This window comes from Cheilinus undulatus, linkage group 6, assembly GCF_018320785.1.
Source record: "Cheilinus undulatus linkage group 6, ASM1832078v1, whole genome shotgun sequence".
Lineage (NCBI taxonomy): Eukaryota > Metazoa > Chordata > Actinopteri > Labriformes > Labridae > Cheilinus > Cheilinus undulatus.
In genome coordinates this window covers 33726484-33748210 of record NC_054870.1, presented here as the reverse complement: position 1 = coordinate 33748210, position 21727 = coordinate 33726484, and the positions used below count along the sequence as shown (strand labels likewise).

At 39.8% G+C, this 21727-nt stretch overlaps 1 protein-coding gene across 2 annotated transcripts in view; it reads left to right on the top strand.

Annotated features, from left to right (window-relative positions):
• Nucleotides 1–21727, top strand: part of LOC121511219 (SH3 and PX domain-containing protein 2A-like) — a 105161-nt gene that overhangs the window by 44875 nt on the left and 38559 nt on the right. For both annotated transcript variants that reach the window (XM_041789818.1, XM_041789817.1), the window contains exon 7: nt 18394–18522. In XM_041789818.1, coding sequence (XP_041645752.1) covers nt 18394–18522 — 129 coding nt within the window. The remainder of the gene's footprint in view (nt 1–18393; nt 18523–21727) is intronic.

Genomic DNA, 21727 nt, shown 5'->3' with positions numbered 1-21727 from the left:
TATGAAAAAGTTATTGTTTGCCGTCTTTTGTTTCAACATTATATGACATTATTTGAGTAACTGTCTCGAGTGATGTCATATGTTCTATTTTCTTAACTGAATGTTAGTTTCTTTTATTTATCAGAAAAGGTTACTGAGTAAATTATGCTTTAAGCCCCAGATAAGAATTGTTCTTCTTTTACCCAGAACACAGCAAATTAAATACCTTTTGTTTTTTTTTAATACAGTAACAATTTAACAGGATCCCCGCAAGCAAGAAATAAATGAAAAAAACATTATCTTTCTTCTTGTTCTGCATTTTAAAATAACTGTGAAACTTTTTATTATTGGTACAACAAAATGCTACATTGTTTTGTTTTTTAAAGACAAAATGTTCATCAAACACTTGTCCTATCACGCTTTATTGTAATAAAACTGTTCTGAAAAAAACTTTTGTCAAACAAGAGCACCTGTTTTTCGTCCATATGCTGCTTTTCCTCTGCCAAGTTTGCTGTTGTATTTATATTCATGTATGTTAGAGCGAAAGAAGACAGGAAGACTGAGTGACTCAGCTGAGCATGGGGGATACAGGCGTAGGAGGCAGCAGGAAAAGTATGAGAAGGGTTCAGTGAACAGCTGTGCAACTGTTGTGTATTTGTGTGCATGCATGCAATCTCAGAATACCCACATGCATTACTAAATGACACCTCAGATCCAAAGCTGCTTTGACTATCCTTCCTGCAATCTGCCACAGTTATGTATGACATGACTGGGCAGTAAATGACCCATAAGTTAATTTTCTGTTAGCGATCCACTCTGAGGAAAAGCTGTGCCTGAGTTACCAACAAATGAAATAAGACCCAGACTTAACTTCATTACGCATTCCATGGTATTGAAGGTTTATGTAACAGGGAATTCCAGATACATAGTGAAATGGAAAAGTGTCTTTTTACAGCTGAGAATGTGTGTTGAGTGGCTTGAATTCAGTCTGTGTAAGATATTAGATTGGTTTCCACCTATACTCATATCCACAGCCTGGAAAGTTTGTTATATGTCTGCTGATTCTGTGCCATTTGAATAGTTTGATATCATTTAAAGGTACAGTATGTACAGTTTTCTCGTTGAAATGTCTGCAATTACTAGAAATGACTATGCCTGTCATATACGTATGTGTATATATTTTTTCAGTTTAGTACTTACATCAGCTTGAATATTTCAGACATGATATGTTTATCATTGCTGTGATGTAACGCAAACACTGCAACACAAGGAAGCTTAAATTGCTACTGCAACCTACTGGTGTTTCTCATTCATGTTTTGTACTGCTTACTTGTGATGGACCACAGATATTCTCTTCTCTCTGAGAATGGCAGCTCTATTGCAAAGGCCCCTACCTAATATTTTGGCGTTGCTAGACATTTCCAAGCTGAGAGAAGACCCAAAACTCAGCTTGCCAACCTTTTTTCCTCATTTTTCATTTAGAACTTAGGACTCTTTTTCAACAAAACTGCACTCCATAAAGTATAGTTGCCAAATAGTAAACCACCGTTTTGGTTTCATTGATGAATTTCTCATAATGAGGGGAAAAAGCTGTAAAAGTGGCCTTCATGGATTTTGGAGCTTTTGACTTTATTAGTTTGACAGCTGAAAAGAGATAGAAACTAGAATGGCCATCTGAGGCGGCAGACCCACGCCTAAGCAGCGCCACTGAGGAACTCATGCTCCCATTGATTACTATGGTGTTCAAAATTTGAAGTGCGAGAAAAAATGAATGGGTGCGCGGATCATCACCAAAATCTAAACGATTCTTTCCTGTCACTATCCCAATATTCCCTGAAAATTTGGTGAAGATCCAGCTTTCCGTTCTCAAGTTATCTTGTACAGATACAAACAAACAAACAAACAAAGATACGGAACCTTTACATAACCCCCTGCCGATTTCATCGGCATGGGTAAATATGACAAGAGAGAGCAGGGACGACAGGCACCGAACATGCACCAGGATCAGGATTTGAACCTGCTACCAGTGCAATGAAGGCGTTAGCCTCTGTATATGGGTGCCTGCTCGAACAACAGGGCTAAACTGGCACCCAGGAAAGCCACTTTTAACAGCTTTTCTCCCTTATTATGTGAAATTCATCCATTAAACCAAAACGCTGGAAAACTGTCTAGCTGATACACCTAATGAACAGAGATCCACCTGTTGTGAATATTAGGACCAGTTCTGATACAGGTGTTAAAAAGGACGATGTACCTGATAACAGTATGTTTTATTCATTACTTTTTTGGGGTTAAAATCCCACTGTGCCAGCATTTTCTCTCATATTCAATTCAAATAGATCAGGAAAGAATTTTTTTTAGGGGGCCCGACATTACTGGCATGATATTGGTATTGGCAGATATTAGTTTAAAAAGTTAAGTAATGGTATTGACACATTTGTAAATTTCTGCCAATATTTACAGCCAGCATCAACTATATGAATCACCAGTTTATACTGATGATGCACCAGTGCATCAGTGGAACATTGGTTTCACCAATGGTGGTCCTGTGAATACTAATCAGCGTGCCATCGAAATACGACACGTACCGATGACAGTAAGGGATGTTGTCGAACGTGGAAAATGGACAAATCTGAAGTACATGCTGTTGTAAGAGAAAATGGTAAACTCTGTGAAAAGCCCTCCAGCTGACTCTCCAAATTGGCTGGGTTTTTAGTGTGCGCCATTTGTCATGCGGTTGAATACCCATCAGCAGGCTATGCTGTTTTCAGGAATGAGGCCATGATGACTGCAGCAGGATGTTTTGACCAGGTGGAAAAGTATGTTTGAAATATTATGCAGAACAAAAACACACACTCACCACATATAGTGTGGACTGCGATCCCCCTGCAAATTTAAGTGCACAGCAGTTAGTTCAAAAACTATATCACATCTCCATCTGAACAGCTGACATGAGAAGACGGCATGTTGGATTCATCAGCTGCTGAGGTGATCCTCTCAGCAAGAGCCCTGAACGTCTTTCTACGCATGGAGTAGACTGATCACAGTGTAAAATCCAAACCAAACTACTTCTTAAGACTACTTTATTGTAGTCCATTTGCAGAAGATTGAAACAAATAGTCTGATCCACTTTTCTCCACTGCTATCACAGTACAACCACGACCACACAAGGGCACCTGTGTGCACAACTGATATGCATGCCAGTTACCACTGCATCTCAAATCTGGATGAGAAGAGAGACAGACTGAACTGCAAAAAGGAGAGATGATCATCTTTGTAGAGAAAAACATGCATCTTGCTAAGAAGTAGACTTGGATGTAGGGCTGGGCACTATAATGGTCCCCTACTAAGGATTAGGCTGTGAAGTAGGGCTGTGTAATATTTTGGCAATATAGCTCAGTTTGAATCAGACACTTTTTGCACAGGATGCATTTTGTGTTCTTACAATAAATAGGATTGTATGTAGCAGTTTCAGTCATCCAATATCGTACATCCCTACTTAAAGTCCTTCTTTAATCCAGCAGTTAGACATACCAGAGACTAGCACTATGATTGGATACAGCAGATAAACATTAGCTACTGATATCTGTTCATGCCAGGGTTCAAGTCCACCATTAAAAACATTAATAACACGTTTTATGTCTGATGCTCATGATAGTCTACATTTTACAGTCAACATGGAGCACAAACTGTACCAGCCCCCATACTTGATCTCTGAACCTTCTCCACACCCCCCCCCCCCCCACACTGGACATTAGTGGTTATAGCTGCTGAAAGATTGATCTTTCTCCTTTAGAGCTGAACAGCAGATAAAGTGTTGTGGCTCTGAGGTGAATTTGTGCTGTAGCTGCATTTTATGTTTCCATAATTACATGGTGCAGGTCTCCCACAAGAGTGCACTGAGCCCCTGCCCTAAGGAGAATACAGCCCTGTACCACAAAACTGTATGTGGTTAGAGGTTTGATGAGGAGCTCTGTTTACCTGAGGCAGAAATCACAGGATCTTCTGCTAGTGCTGCATTCAAACATACACCATGTACTCAGTAAAGCAATTTCATACTCTCTGCCCACAAGTCTGTCCTCTTCCACTCTTCCATCGATACTATGAGGAAGTTTTACTGTTGATTTGAGGCAAAAAATTATCCTAAATTGTAGCATTCAGCTTTATCTGCTCTCTTGGGTCTTGTTAACATCATAACCCCGTTTCTTTTGTTTTTAATGTTCCACTTCCTTTGCTGTCTTGCCCTTCCATCCAACAGGGTAAAATCTTATTTTGACTGGCATATAAATAACATTTTTTCACATTTTCAGGGGCAAAATAATTGGAAATTTCCCCAAATACATGTGAGTACATGTGTGAAAATAGCTAAGGTCTCATTTATAGACTTCAAAATAATTTATTTTATGTCTCTCATTTCATTTCAGATGAAATTTTTTGAAGGCAGACTCCCTTGTTGTGTCATTTAAAACATAGTATTAAATGCTATGTTGGGGAGTAGTGAAAATATCAAAAAGAAGTGAATTTACTCAAACTGATATTTATATTGGACATTTTTAGTGGCTAAAGCACATACTTCTTTTCACCCTATCCACAGTAGCTTAGCCTCCATGTTGCATCCGCATATCCGCAACTCATAGCACACTTTCTGTTGGATAGAACTTTATACATCCCCTTTTCAAAACCCTAAGCTATCTGTTTAAATTCTCCATTTGTCAATTATCATCACAGATTATATACAACTATAGATGTAGTCCCAATAAGGTCACTCATACGTTTATGAAGAAGTGCTATAAAGCCCAATAATGTCATTCACCATATTCAAAATGTTATTTACATTCAACTTACCCATCAGTTTAGAAACAGGCAAAGAGGTGAACTGAAGTGGGCCTTAAAGATACAATATGTAGAATTTCTGCACTGAAATATCTGCATTAATTTAAAGTGACTTGTCCGATTATTTTTTAGATTTAGGTCTTACAGTATCTAAAATAGTTCCTTAAGTTTTCAAAGACAGAGTAATTCTTCATTTTTGTTATTGTAACGGAACATGTCTTGTCATGGTGGAAGCCATAGGTTGTGAGTTCAATCACCCAAACTTTCCTCTGTAACATGGAAACCACCCACTCCCACAGTCACCTTCCCAATACTACTACTTGTTTTGAATTAGGACTGTGATCAACTAGAACCGCACCTCATAAGCTGTATTGACTAAAGGGAAAACAGATGTTTTGTTTACATTCATAAATTTCTCTTAATTAGGGAGAAATGCACTTAAAAAGGCACTTCTGCGTTCGTGCTGTAAGTGGTCCTAGGATACACATGTCTCCAATGCTAATTCTGGGTTTGCTTCAGCACGAATAAGGAACTGCCTATTTAAGAGCCTTTCTCCTTCAATATGAGCAATTTATGAATGGCAACAAAACTCTAATTTTCTGGTAGGTCCATATGCCTTATGAGGTGTAGTTTCTATTGAACAGAATCCTCAATTCATCAAGAAATTAACAGCGGAGATGGGTGAAGCAAGGCAGTGCTGGTCTGACTCATCATATTATTTTGGTCGAGAGCCCCCCTGGTGCTTTCCCCATTCAGCCACCTGTCCACTTGCTGAGCCGCTGATTTTCAGTGGTGTGGAGCAGCATTTCCTAAAGAGTTACCGTGTCCTCCAGAGCTCCAAATATACTATATTTAATACATGTACCATTAGCAGTAAAGGAGGAAGGGGAAAAGTTAAACATCTGGCACACTGAACAGGAGAGGCAGAAGAAGCTGAGGCTAAGCTAGACTATGTTTCAGTAAAGGAGGAAAGGGAGGCTAAGAGAAAAGCAGCTAAACCTTGAGAGTGCTTGAAGTTCACTATATGTATGTGTAAACACACAACAGCTGTGAAACAGTAGTGATTAGTAGTAGAAAGAGTGAAAAATTTAACTGTAGCTTGATCGACAGACACAACAGAGCAACCACACAAACAGGAAGTGACGAAGTATGCTCACCGTACGTCAGCATGTCAGCCATGTTGGTGGATGGGGACATGAGGGGGAGCAAACTGAAGCACCAGACAGCACTTTAATTTGGATTTTATAGAAAATCTATACATATTTATGATTTTGTCATGGTTCCAGTTTCAAACCAGTATACCCAAGAAGTCCTCTGAGAGGTCTGAATGACAGTTGGAGCAACAGGGACATTCGCAAATCGAGCCTGACAGACAGCTCTCCAATTATCGTAGGAAGATTACATTATGGAGGGATTAAATCTATCATTGAAAGATTCCCATCGAGCATGTGGGCATGAACCCATGGCATCTTTCTGGATTCTGATGGCATATCATGGATCTCACAGACTGGACTTAGAGTGCATCTATGACCACTATGGCTGACAGGAAGCTAAAGCTGCCCTACAGGGCAGAATGCTGTTGAATTTCCTCCAACTGCAACAAGTGCTCTTAGGATTGATAAATCAAACACTCAGAGAGTCTTTCCTGGTTCTACTGAGAATATAATGCTCGGTTAAGGAAATAAAGGCTGTCATAAATCGGGTCCTTGGGCATGGACTGAGCACATCTTGCATTGTTTATGCATAGGTTTGTGAACAGTAGGCATGGTTTCATAAACTGCATCCATGAGATCCAAACTACAGTTTTTTTAATGATTAAAGCATTGAAGAGACAAAATGTACAGGATTTACTGCCTTGAAACAATTTGTGAATTAGCTATGGCCTTCAAAGTACTATCTTGATTTTGTAAATTGGCTGTAAACAGTAAATAATGTATATTATTTAAGGTTTAAGGAGTCTTCTATCAGTGAGTTTTCCATCATAGTCGGGCCACTAGCTAGATAAAGTTCATGCACTGACATTTAATAGATTTGTCAGGACTAACGTCTGATTCCAGGCTCATAAATCATCGCCAAATAACTCGGACCAAATCCTTCAGGAAACATTTTGCGACAGGACACTTCCCGGATGATGAAATACGTAAATCTTTATCAATGCTCAGGAGAGAAAGACAAGTCAAACACTTGAATAGATAAAAGAAAACAATCAGAGTATTTAAATTAACTTAGATTTCAGGATAAACTGTCGCTTATGTCTTGGGATGTTCATAAGATTTAGATCATCTCCTAAGCATTAGTGATAATCTGTATTTAAGAAGAAAGAGATGAGCATTAGACGGATAAAAATGAGTCAAAGAAACAGAGCACTCAGGGGTGTAGTGCATGTGAAAAGCAGCTGGAGAGGAGAGGAGGTTTACGTGGCAAGTGGAAACCATTTCAGTGTTGCGCGCGGACTGAGGGAGTGTGTTTATGTGTGGAGACTTGCTGTCTTTATTTGAGCTGCGGGTCTCGAGGGGGCCTGCAGGGTGTGCATGTGTGCAGGAGGTTGTGTGTGTGTGTGGGTATTTCCATATCAGTTGTGGGCATACAGGAGCAAAAGGATTAATGTGTCCGTAAGTTAAAGGCTGGGTGGGTCAACTGAAGGGCTCTGTGTTTGTTTGTATTTGCAGATGGATAAGATTTTAAACCGGCATAGGAAATCATTAAGGCAAATGAGCTCCTCCTAATCACTCTAACAAGCGGACACTGTTTAAGCAGCCTCTTTCTCAATGAACAGACCCACTTTTGTAGAACGGTGCGCAACAAGCCTTAGCTGAAAGATCCATTTAGTGGCTGAATTTTCAATTAGAGATCCATTTTAGCAATAAATCTACAGTGCATTCAAAAAATATTTAGATCCCCTTAACTTTTTTTAGTTTATGTTGCAGCGTAATGCTACAGTCATAAAATGAATTTTTATTCTCTTTAATCCTCACTTAGTAACCCAGTATGACAAAGTGAAAACAGAATTTTAGATTTTTTTGCAAATGTATCAAAAATAGAAAAACTAAAATATCACATTGCCATCAGTATTCAGACCCTTTTCAAAAACACTTGAAATTTTGATCATGTTCCTCCCTGTTCTCTGGATCATTGCTGAGATGTTTCTATATCTTGATTGGAGTTTACCTGTGGCAAATTCAATTGATTAAACATGATTTGGAAAGGCACACAACTCTCTATGGGAGGCCTCAATGCATCTCAGAGCAAACACCAACCCATGAGGTCAAAGGAACTGCCTGCAGAGATCAGAGACTGGATTGGTGCAAGGCATGCATCTAGGGGAGGCTATGAAAAAGGAATTGTGCTGCACTTAGGGTTCCCAAGAGCACAGTGGCATCCGTAATTCTCAACTGAAAGAAGTTTGGACCCACCAGGACTCTTCCAAAAGCTGGTTGCACGGCCAAACTGAGCAATCAGGGGAGAGGAGTCTTAGTCTCTTAGTCTTAGAGAGGTGGCCAAGAACCTGACGGCTACTCTGACTGAACTCCAGAGATGACCGAGTTCCAGCAGGACAGCCATCACTGCAGCCCTTCATTGATCCTGGGTTTATGGCAGAGTGACTAGATGGAAGCCTCTCCTAAGTGCAAAACACACGAAGGCCCACTTGGCTTTAATATGAGTTTTTTTTGGAAACTTCAACGCATTTTATTTGGGTGCAACATCTTGTGACATCCGACTTATGAGGTCCTAAGAATGCAGTGTCCAAGCTGGAAAACAACTGGACTCTGTTGAAACACATAAGGAAACGTATTTGGATGAGAAACTCCACAATCCTCAGTCAAAGTAAGCTCTCTTGTAAGCACATCTCTATGCTCATATTAAACAAGATAACGCAGGAGATGTGGCACACGCTGCTGTTGGAATCATTCATTGAGGCCTTGTCCACATGGAGACGAAAACGTTATATTTCCAGTTTTCCGTAAATACGGGATCGTTTCAGGAAGCACAGAACCACTGAAAACAACTGAAAACACTGTATTATATATATATGCCAAGCCTATATGTGGCGCTGTATTGCTGCCACAGAAATGCACCAAAAGACAGAAGAAGTTCACAGAACCCTTCTGGTTGTCTTCTGCATTGGATCTTAGAACATCTTGTGTATGTTGTTTGCTGTGGTGGTAAAGGAGCATCAGATTTTGCTGTAAAAGCCACAATAAGCTCAATAGCTTTTGCAGCACAAACACAACCCCGTAAACCACCATTGTTTTGGTTTGACTGACACATGCGGCCTATGTGGGCTACACTATGTATGACGTAATTGTTTCAAGAAAGATGCGGTTGGCTGTCCACACGGAGACGAAACAGTAGGCGTTTACAGACTTGTTCACTCTGGGACCTGATTTCAAAAAGTAGAATTTATAGCTTTCCAAAACGCTGTTTCCATGTAGATGAAACGCTGATACACCAAAAAACATTTGCATATACTCCTAAATTTGTCTCCGTGTGGACAGGGGCTGAAAAATCAAGGTTTAATTGTTGTTTTGTTGGCTGTCGCACTGGTGCTGTGTGAACATGTTTGAAAATGGGTTTGTCTCTGTGTAGCCAGCATTACACGACAAGTGAGATGTGTGATGCTTTGTTAAAGCACCACAGAAAAAGGGAGGAACCTGACCTGAATTCAATCTGTTTTTGCAAAGGGTCTGAATACTTATGTCAATATCATATTTCATTTTTTTCATTTTTAATTAATATGTTTGATTGTTTTTTTATAAAAATAAAAATACTGTTTTCCCTTTTGTTATAATGGGCACTGAGTATAAATTAATGAGAATACAAATTAATTTTTGGACTTAAAAAAAACCTGAAAAAAAGTAGGGGGTTCTGAATACTTTCTGAATGCCGATGCTGCTGAATGTCATTGATGCTGTTTGGTCCATGGATACTACTGGAACATAAGTTAGGAAATGTTTCTATTTCCCAAATGTTATCACTTAAGTCCTGCAGAGTGGAAGCTCCGCCCCCTCCTTCAGCTCAGAGCAGATGTACTGGCTGCTCTGTTACTGATAAGTGACCATTCGTCATGGTTAACTTCCACCCTGAAGGCAACACTGAAGCTTTTCTGCTGCAAATGTCATGTCAAAGCCAGAAAAATGTTACATAATGTATGAGATCATGAATTCTTATTTATTTGTAGATTTGAAGGGGGGCCTTTAAAATCTTCATATTCCATATTCTTTATCCTATATATACTAAGTTTTAGGTGTCAGAGTTTCTACTGGAAAACCTGATGAAGTGGAAGATAAGTTAAAGTCCCTCTTCCTTAATTAGCAGTCTGAGTCTGGAAGCCTCTTAATCAGCTTCATGCTGAGCAGCAGTAACTACTGAATTTGAAGGTACCCTGTGGATTTACTGTGCAGGACTGTTTTTGTACGAGGCTCCATGTTTAATGTGCATGTGCACAAAGACACTTTCATGTGCACTTGGCATGCATGCCACACGGTTCTGTGAAGATTGTGTACGTCCCTGGATTTGGTAGGCAAGAAAGAAGTAAACCCTTTCACAAGTAAACATGGATGTAAACAATGTGGATCTCCTTCAACTTTCAAAGCATTTACATTTCCCCCCTGGCATCAAGTACTGAGAATTTTCAACACGAATAATGAAGACATTCAAGTTTTAACACCCACGTGAAGCCTGTCTAAAGAGGATTTTGGGGAAAGTTTCTCTATTTGTTTGTGGTCGGCCCCTTCTCCCTCAGGGCCACATACTGATTCAATGACATGTGTACATCTGTACTACATTGAACAGCAGTCCTGTGTCCTTTTCTAATCCAACTGAACATCTGCTGCTGATGAGCCAAACAAAAGCATCGCACTCCACCAAACTTTGCTCCTCTAAATCCATTTCTGCTCCCATCAAGTTACCCCAGGGTTCAAAATATGGCACTGCAAGACACGAGGCCTGTGCCAAATATGCTATCAACAAAATGCTTGATCATGAAAATCCCATATAAAGAAAAATTTCTCCGTTTAAATGGGTAGACATAGACTCCCTGGTTTCCTCCTCTTGGTGATGAATTATGCAGAGTTCCTAACTGTCATCATCTTTGGATGGAGTCGATGATGGGTGAGTGGGGTTGGGGGTGGGTGTTGGATGGAGTTAGGACATTGGGGAGTACAAGGGTGGGAGCAGGAAGCACATGTATAAATCTGAGTGAGGAGAGATATAAACACAAAAAGTGGCTAACAGGGCTATCTGAGGAAAGCCAATGAGAAAATAATGTTCTATCAAAACTTTCAAATACTTCACATCTGCATTGTGCTGTCATATATGTGTAACATGCACATTAAGAAATACATACGCTGACATGCACTCTGACCCAGTTTGGCTAGGTTTTACTCCTACCCCTTGTTTTCAAGTGCCCCCTTGCCCCTTGAAACAGTTACAAGAGGTTGTGGTGAAATCTACCTTTACAAAATGGGACAACCCTTCAAGTTCATGATAGATCATCAGTAGTTGTTGACCGCATTATCTAAACAGATGTGATGATAAAACCAGATATTTTTCTACTGCAGGCGCCTAGAAAATGCTTGTTGGAAATCAGAAGGACCATAATGCATTGACACAACATTAAATTATATCAGATTGCTGGCATAATCTTCACATCCTGCAGATGATTCACAAAGCGTTCTGGGAGAGTTTCCTTAGCACTCGCTTTGGAGAATACCTCCAGAAAATCTGTGAAGGGCTGTTTACACCTAGCACTTCACTCCAACATCCCAACAAAAAACAGGACGACCTATAGACATGATCATGCAAAATGTAGGATTACAGCTAATTGATAGCCCTCTTATATTAAGGTCTTCATTGAATATTAAACAAAACATGTATAACTGCAGTATTTTGTTTTATTTACAAGGTGATAATTTCATGTGTTTTTGTGCCATACAGTGTTAGTTTTTATTGGCCATTAGCTATCCCTATGAATAACTAAACCTAGCACAAGTAAGGAAATTTCTGTTTGGTAGATTATTTTTTTGTTGTAACAATGCTCCACGACAATCTTACACCACTTATTACCCTTTTAAATTGTGCCACATCTGTAAGGAACATTGATTTGTGGGATGAGCAGCAGAGCTGAATATGTTGGTTGTGCCCAAAATTTGCCAAATCTTCTCTGCCAATTCCAAACAGCGTATTCTGCCATTGACTCTTGTTGGGTGGATTGGATGATTGAAGTCTGAGGGAACAAGGTGTGTTGGGAACTTAACAATTTATTCATTTAACAATCAGGAGCCTCAGTGGCATGCAGAAAAACCATAAACAGCTACAACAGCCTGGCACGTCCTCCTCATGGTGGTCACCAGCCAGGACACACCGTTGTGGGATGGCATCCCATTGTTCATCTGGCATATCTCGCAAGTCAGCCAATGTGGTTGTGGTCCTGCATTCCCAAATTCTGGAGGTAGTCTCTGATAAACCCCACACTGCGGGGGTGAGCATTGTCACATTGGAGGATAGAGTTCAATCCCAGACTGTGGAGATACAACGTAGTCACTAGTTGTAGTATCTAATCTAGATATCCCTCTACATTGAGATTGCCCCCAATGATGACAAGCCTGTTTTTTCCAGTGAGGTAGATGCTGCCCCACACCATCACACTGCCTCCACCAAAAGATGGTACTCTATCAGTGCAGCAATCAGTATAGCATTCTCCACATCTTCACACACTTTCACCCTATGATCCAACTGCTGTAGCCAGAATCTGGGCTCTGAGCATAACACTCCTAGTGGCTTTCATAGCGTTCCATAGTGGCTATCCATTAGCCAACACTATGATTGATTATCTATCTGAGAAGCGTGAAATAGCTTACTAGCCAGCCAAAAAGCTTTAAACATTTCATATTTCTACCATTAAATAGTTTTTATCATTGAAAATGCAATAAACACAGTAAGGGTGTACAGGGGTACCACCATCTGCTTTTAGTTTTGGGTAAATATTTCAACCCTTTAGTTATTATTTAAGCTTTTTTAACCTTTTAACTGGATTCTTCAATGCTTTCGCTATTACTTTCAACTACTTTGACAATAAACTATTACTTTTTTGCTAGTGTAGCCCTTTGGACTTTTTGTACTGTTTTATTTTGCTATCTGTTCATTTTAATCTTTTAGAAATTACTTAAAGCTAACTATTTTGACCATTTATCTATAACTTGAATACATTTGAGCATTTAGTCTCTACTTTTAACAGTTAGAATTCAATTTGTAATTCATTTAAGTGAACTATTTTAGCCTTTCAGCAGTTATTTTTTGCTAACTAAAAATAACACTTAGCAATTACTTTAAGCAGAACTCTTCAAAGGTCAGCCATAGCCGTTAGCTAAAAATGTAAGTCAATTAGCAATTACTTGAAACTAACCCCTCTGACCCTGTTGTGATAGCAGTTTACCAACAACTTCAACAGTTTAATCAAAATAGTCTAATCATTTAGCAGGTAGGCTACACTTAGCTAACATAGTCAACACTCATCATTACAGGTCACTATCTCAGTATTATTCTTCACTTAAGTTAAAATTTTGTACATTTTTAAAAATTTATTTAGGTCCGTATTTTTTTTACATGTACATTTAAAGAGTTTAGCTGCTTTAGTCAACATTTCTTTCTTGCTTATACCTTTCTTTCAGTCAACTGAATTCAGCCGATGACTTCAGCTGTTTAGCCGTTAGCTTATATTAAGCTAGACATATGGGCTTCTGTGCTCACTCAAAGTTTTAAGGATGTTTTCTGTAACTGGCTCTTTATCTTAGAGATAAACTGAACTTTTTGCACGTTTGTTTTGCGAAATCTGATTTAATGTATGTTCAAATTACTTAGCCAACTTTCTCCTCTGACCCTTGTGGCTTGAGACCCCCTTGGTAATGTAACTTGTTTGCCTTGTGAACTAACATGTCAGGTAATAACTGAGTAATTTACAATCATTTACAAGGCTGCTGCGTTCTGTTGAAACTGTCATATATATTGATTTATGTAGCCCATTTCACACACCTCTCTCTTTGCACATAGTTCATTTGAAATAAGTCCTGTATCCTGTCTGAGGCTATTTCCCATCCTTTTTTCCTCACACATGTTCTCCTTGTTCTGGCTCTGTCTTCCTGCTGTTGCAAAACATTTCATTTCCTGAACGAGGCTGAAATATTTGCTTTTGTTTTGCAGGGACTATTGACTTTGCTGACAAAGTCTTTACTCACTCACCACAGGTCTACGATTTACTGTTCCCTCACAGCAGCAGTTGAAAGGGAACTTTTGAAAAAAACCTTCATTCACATCATTTGACATAAATTATGTTTTTATGAAGTTTTACTCTTATGTCCATCCACCTTCAAATTATAACGTTGGCATGTTTATTTGCCATTTTGTATGATATGAAATATGATTTGTGATTGATCATTAGTCAACTTTAATGTGAGATTTATCTCCAAATAACAAGACAAAACTGGAAAAAATCCATTTTTGTGGTTTGAGAAGAGCAAAATTACTGACAGAAAAAAGGCAAGGTTTCTGGTTTTAATGGTACTCGGTAAACACAGGGACATATCTGAATCCAGCGAAGACTCTACTGTTACAGTAGGCCTCAAACCTGATTTAAAAGTTCTCACCCTTGGCACCCAATTAGTTAAATCTGGGACATTAGGAAGGCATAAAGGTAAAACAAACTTGTAAGGATACTCATCCAATGAAAGTGAAATGACTGATTTAATACACTCAACAACTGTACTACTTTTATGAAAGACTATGGTTTTGCTTTCATCACACATCAATCACAAAAGAGTTTCAATAAAACATAGCGTCATCTCTTCTTCCCGGTCATCCATCCCGATCATTGTTAATTGATCTATGACTTAAAACAAACCACGCAACCACATGTGTCCAAGAATAGGGTCAAAACAAATCTCCCTGCTGTTACTAAAGCAATCGCTGTCATATTCTGCTTTGAAGAAAAACACCCAGAATTTAAATGATATGGACTTTCCAGTCTTCCTGCACCCAGCCTTGTGGTCTGACGAAACATCTTGCACAAATAACATGTAGCTTCACAAACCACAGACCGACCACAGTAATGTGGTGTCAGACTCTTTGGCAGTTTGAGTATTTGAGATGCTAATGGTGCTGAGTTCATCTTCATAAGTTATGAGCTCTTTGACATTTCAAATTAGGTTCAAGAGTTAAATGCAGAAGTATTATCCCAATAGAGAAATGTTAATCTTAGGTCTGATGGACTGTCGCCAGGTCAGCTCTTTGGAGAAATAACAACTTGATCCAAGTAGTCTCTATCAGTTCTTATCTAAGCCTTAAAACTTCCATCTACTGGGCTTAATTTCTCTTATTTTCCATCCTGTGGATAACACTGAGTTCCTGTCTCCAGTAGGGCTTGGAAATATATCCAGTTGTTTTAGATACATTTGTACAGCTTCAGATGAGAAACAGGACAAGGCAAGATCATTTATATATCAATGTAATTTATGATGATGTTGATTAGGAAGGCCAAGTTGTGGCTGGGTTCTTATTTCAGCGACAAGTCTTGCTTTTCTTTCACAGCAGAGAGCAAATGAGTGGAAGCCTTTTACCCTTTGCCTTCTTTAAGTATTTCAGTAACAGTGAATAATTTCATCAATTAAAGCTTTTGAGTACAGTAAATGGATTAAATTAGTGCAGTAAATAATAACTAATAAAACTAGTGCAAATTTGCATATGAGGTAAGGCTTTTTCCACACTAAGCTTTCTCGCAAAATTTTGGATACAGTATGGAAGAAAGAGACAGTGCAGGATATCTAACATTTAGCGGGGCTAAGGAGCTTTTTAAAAGACGTTTCTTTTTTCTGATTTTCTATTTTCTGACGCTCTGTGATTGCTGAGTGGTCATCAGAGCGACTCTGTGACTGTTAAGTGGTCATCAGCTGAATGGAAATTTCTCATCCAAGTAACGTTTATGGCTATTGCTTTATTCTTCTAATGGCTGATAATTAGACAATCTACAGTTGGTATGATGTATTTACTCCTTGTCAATTTGTCAGCGGTTAATGTGGGAAAACATAGCTCAAATAAATATTTTTAGCTTAACTTGTTGATGTCTCTGACACAACGATGCCCACATAGCCAAACAGCTGATCAGATGCGCTGAGGCGGAAGAGCATTTAGCCAGTAGCTTCAAAAATGTTTAATATAGTGTACAATTTTGTCAACATTGTTTTTCTTCATTTTGATCTTAAACTCACTAAATTACTTGGAGCAATCGTACCCGTCTTTTACGCTGTATAACCTAGCTTCTCCAAGCACGTAACCACTGAAGGGACAACACTCACTAAAAACACTGGAGGGGAATGTCTCTAGTATTGCCAAGTACCTTATATAAGTCAACTTCAATAACAATGAAATATTTCCACTGGCTAGCCTTAATTGACCACTCATAGACAAATCATGCACAAATCCTCATTTATAAGGCTATACTCTGTCTTCCCATGTGTAACTGTATTCACGTGAAAAGTGCTTATAGCCTGTCTTCCTCTGTGATTCATTCTCAAGATTTGCTTTTGTTATCTGTCCCTAAAGTCCACCTTGGAATGGGTTAAAGGAGTTTCAGGTCTGTTGCTCCTGCAGCCTGGGATCTACTACAGGAAAAAGTCTGTCTCAGGCTGGTCTGAAGGTGTTGGATGAAGATGCATCTGCAAAGTTTGCAGATGCTTTGATTGATGCCTTCCTGCTCTCTGGACCAGAATAGATCTATCTGTGTTTGTTATTATTTCATATTTCATCTAACTTTGTAAAATATGATGCTGTCTGTCTTGGCCAGGACACTCTTATAAATTAGATACTGGACAATTTATTGTCACATTGTCACATGGTGTTCCACCAGCTTCTCCAAATGTTGCCCGCTGATGTGTGCAATTTTGACTGCTCTCTCTCTTTTGGTTCAAGTATGAATGAAGATCATGCCGTTTGTGTACTCTTTGAAACCTCCGAGGTTGACTGATTAACAGCCCAGCTGGTAATAGCCCGAAAGATGTTACACATTTGGCCAATTGTATGTCACTGCATTTTACTTAACAGATCACCACTCATTAAATGGCGTTTATAAAGCATAAAACACACACAAGTTGCAATGCACTGTGGATCAATATCATTAAAAGTGCAGAATTAAAGACTATTACAGTTCAGCCAAATGACACCCAGAATGACACCCAAGTAAAGCATCATTGTGTGGGAAACACTGGTTGAGATATGATTATTCATCTGCATTGTCTGACTATACTTCACAGTCATGTGTTTATAGCATTTCAAAACATTTCACTTGAGATATCTTGAGTTTTCTCCTTCTCTAAAGCCACTTGTGGCTGTAAAAGCAAAGCAGATTCTGATCCTGATCTCCACAATATTTGCAGATCTCTCCAAGCTTTCCAAACCCTCCATAAAAGTGTATATTTGTTGTAGCAGCGATATAAACAGTTATAATCTGAGGCGAGCAGACAGAAGCTTAGGAGCTTTGAACTGGTTGGTCAGCAGGAGCTCTTGTTAATGTGTGAACTGAAAGTCAGCTGGAGTTGTGTCTGGATTCCAGCTGACGCCTGTTAGATCTGCTTCATATGGTTCAGCTATGCTTGTTTTAATAATACTTTCACAATTAGGGTGTCAGCCAGGCTCAGGTAACATAGCATAACTTGCTTGAGAAAATGTGTGAGTTTGTAATTATCTTTATAAATGTGACAAAATTTAATGTTCCCATCTCAAGAGTGGACTTCTGTAGTTACACAAGTTACACAAGTTAGACATGGAGGTGACCATGTTGTGAAAGCAGGCACAGACGTGAACAACTAAGTCACTTCTGGTGTTTATATGGTTAACTCGGTGAAGTTCAGAGGGGAAGATTTCCATTGGCTGAGCTGCACGCTGCAGTCAGAGCTCTAGTGTTTCATGGAGACAGAGGGCCATCCCTCTGAGCACAGCTCCAGCCCCTTCATCTGGTTCTATTTAAGGCCTCTGGTGCCGACTCTTATGATTGGCGTATACAACCCCCCTACTCTTCCTCTAGCTCCAGCCCCAACTGAGGAGAAGGAGGCTTTTTAGCAGATGGTTTATTTTCCAAGGGAAACCATTTCTTTCTCTCACTCTACTGTCCTGTCCTCAGCTGGCTTTAGCTCACTTTTCTGCCACTAAAACAGCTCCTCCTTTCTTATTGCTTCTCCTCTTTCCACTAAGTTCATGTGCCTGCTTGCATCTGCTGACCAAGTCCAAGCGTCGTTGGACAAAAAGGATGAGGCCCCCTCTGTAACACAGAATGGATTTTCTGCACTTGTCTGCTTGATCCTTCACTTTTCGGAGAGAGAATATCCTCTTGGATCTCCATTGCCCGTGTTGTAGGGCTGGAGGGGGATGCAGCTCTATGGCTAGACTCTCAGGAAGATGCACTGAGCCCTGTGAATATTGTGATTGGCTGAGCTCTATAGACAAAGTGGCCTATGGCACAGCGAGTGCCCGGCAGTCGTTCTCGTGGACCTATGGCTGGCAGCTGGCTGACAGCATGTTTTTTCCCGTCAACTCCAGGTCTGGATGCTTCGGATCCCATGCTCCTGGAACAGTACGTGGTGGTGGCCAATTATGAGAAACAAGAGCCTGCAGAAATCAGCCTCCAAGCGGGCGAGGTGGTCGACGTCATTGAGAAGAGCGAGAGTGGTGAGTAACCAAAACAAATGCAAAATAAAGAAATGCCAAACAAACAGATGACAGTGTGAATGCTGACACCAGCAGATAGCTCCTCAAACATGCTACCCTTTCCTCAAGCTCACCCCTCTCACCTTCTTTTGTCCACAATTTGCTAGCTGTTACTTAGCCCCATCTGGAGGCTCACTTTGGCCCACAGTCAGCCCTGTTTTTTCCCACTGTTGGTTTAGGCTGCGGGCCAAAATGTTGCCTCTAGCAAGAGGAATGTCTTCCAGACTTGTATTAATTATTCCACCTCACTTTAATGGAAAGCCAGCAAGACATGCCGCATTTACAAATGCCAGCTGCAGAGAGTCCTTAGTCAGCTGTTTAACCTCTGGGAAGAGTTAGCAAAGAGGGCCGTGAATGTGCTCTACAGTATGTTTGATTAAATTTGACTACATTTTGTTAACAAGTCAGCAGCATTTAAAATAAAGCTTGTGACAGTCTAGGAATGTGCTTAATGTGCATCCATTGTGGGTGGAAGATGACAAAAAATGGCCAATTTTCAGCAAGTGTGCAAAATGCAGTAAAATAGATGCTGGTTGGATGGGACATAAGAAAACCTGCTTGTACAGTAGTAACGAGCTACCAGCCTTTTATACCATAGTTTTATGCCATGTTTTTCGGTCAAACAAACTTTTTTACTGAAACTGAGGTGTAAGCCAGGGGTGGAAAGTAACATTTTCTCAAGTTTCTGTAACTGAGTATTTTATGGGGGGTGCTTGTACTTTTTTGAGTACATTTTGAAATCACTACTTTTACATCTACTTAAGTAAGTTTTAACCAGAGTAAGTGTACGATTACTTGAGTACAATACCCATGTTTCTTTTTCCACCTCTGTTGACTACACAGTGAGAGACTGATTCCCTGTGACATCCCTAAACAGGTGTTGGACACAGCAAAAACTGGAGTCATTATATCTCAGGGTTAAACATTGCAAAGTTGATTTTAACTCCCAAAATGTAATTTTCACTCAGTTCTGAGTGTTTTTCAGTGTTGGGAGTTATTTGACACTGTTGATCCACCAGTTTTGGTTCAGCTGATTGAAGCTCCTCCAATAGTGATTTCAAATCTGAGGGGATGTGCGGGCGAAGTTTCCCATCATGCTCTTGGGCAGAGTGTGTAGATGTGATTTATACAACTGTGTTTGAGTGTTAACTGTTCAACATTCACAGTTACACTGTGATCCTTTTGGTTGTGTTTGTGGTAGATTGTTGTTGTTTTTGATGTGAGACACATTTGCACCATGGGTGAAGTTATTTACTCAGTTAGAGTTCCTGTCTGTAATTGTAGGTGCTGCTTAAGGTTGCATAGAGCTTATTTCTCATCATTGTACGTTGCCTTGATGTTACTCGCTGCTTTTTTCTGGCCAGCGGAGATCCACCTTACCAGAGTAGAGGTATTGTAGCTCTATGTGACTGTAAAACATTTAAGTATTTCAAAAGTGTAGTTTAACTATATGTAGTGTTGACCAATATAGACACTTTTAAAATGTTTATGGGTCTAATTTACTTTGGGGATTTTGCTGTGTACTTTACTTTTTTGTAAAGGTGTGACTTCACCTGAACGACATGTTTGGAGATCTATTCTCATGTTATTCTTGTCAATAAGGAAAGATCATATTTTACTGTAAAACCCCTCAGTAGCTATTCAGTAACTTTAAATATGATACTGTTTAGTTTTACTGATATTGATTTATAGGCCAGTAATTTTACTTTTACTTGAATAAATTCAAACCACTTTTGCTTGAGCACAATTGACGCCTTTTTCCACCTCTGGTCCAAGCACCTTTACTATTGATGCAAAGCACAAGAGATGGCCGCCTAGGTAAAGGCCTGGTGGTTACATGAGTATGACGTTGAACTTTAGTGGCATGCTGAGACAGTAAAACAGTAATGGGACTCATGTGTTCCTCAGACAGAGGAAAGATGGAGGAGGAAGCAGTTGACCAGGGAAGCGTTTGGACTTGGGTTTTATGATGGGCGTGAGTGACACGCCATGCCACCCTGGCCTCAAGGAAGAGGGTCCTCGGTTCAGGATCGCTTTGAAGTGTCATGTGTCCCCCCTTCTGGTTCGTGTATTTGTTTTCACTCCCTGCTTCAGTAAGATCTCAGCTCGATGGGGAGTCGTAGTGAGGCGGATATTCCAACACCTTGAAGTCTTTTTATCGAGGGGGCCGTATATGAGCGCTTTCCTCCATGAACTTGAACCGCATGGTTCTGTGCTTTTAAGAAGAGGCCCCTTCTTTACTTTGTATTTTAGCTGACCACAGTGCTAAGATTTGTGCACTGATGATCCATGCAGAATGCTAAACACGTCCACTTTGATTGTCTCATCTCAGATTTATGATTTCCAGGCTTCTGTGTTATTGCTGTGGCTAAATTTCCATAAAAAGTATTGCAGTGTTTCATCCTCTTCTCTGATGCAGCTCATATTTTGTTGCCTCTCCCAGTTAAGCTCATTCATTCCTCTCTGGTTTGGTTCGATTTGTCATGAGCTTCAAAAGCAAAGGCAGCCAGCTCAAGGCTTCTTGAAACACATCTTAAGGCGATTTGACAGTTTTATTATACACTGACGGACAATTTCACAGAGATCTGAAGTAAATAACCCCCCCAACTCACACACACACACCCACATGCATCATGCTTTGGAGACTGTTTCCAGCAGCACAGCTTGCATTGAAGTGAAAACTCAACACGTCCTGCAATGGAGGCCTGGCTGAATTTTGCTCCACTTGGCAGGGTGACATCACTCCACGTCCCTTTGCCAATACTAACAAGACCAGGTGTGTGCTGAGAAGATTTCAGAGCTCATTTGGTTAAGCATCCAGGATAAGTGCAAACCTTTTAATGGTGTCTGACAGTTTGATATGTGTGTTATGCTGCTTAGTAGAGAATGTGCTGAGTCAGAGGTGCTTGAATGTTTCTATGACATTTGTAAGGATAAAAAGGGTTGCATGGACTTCTATGGATTCTCAGGTTATAGGACATTTTTTATTTAAAGCTAAACTCATTCAAAAACCCCTGCAAAGCCTTTAGATTCACTCATTAGAAAATCCTGATGTATAGGGTTATATATGGGTTTCACTTTCTGAAATGAGTGACAAAAATATTGGACTTTTTCATGATATTCAAATTTTTTTGAGATGTATCTTTATGGTGCTCAAATGCTGTAA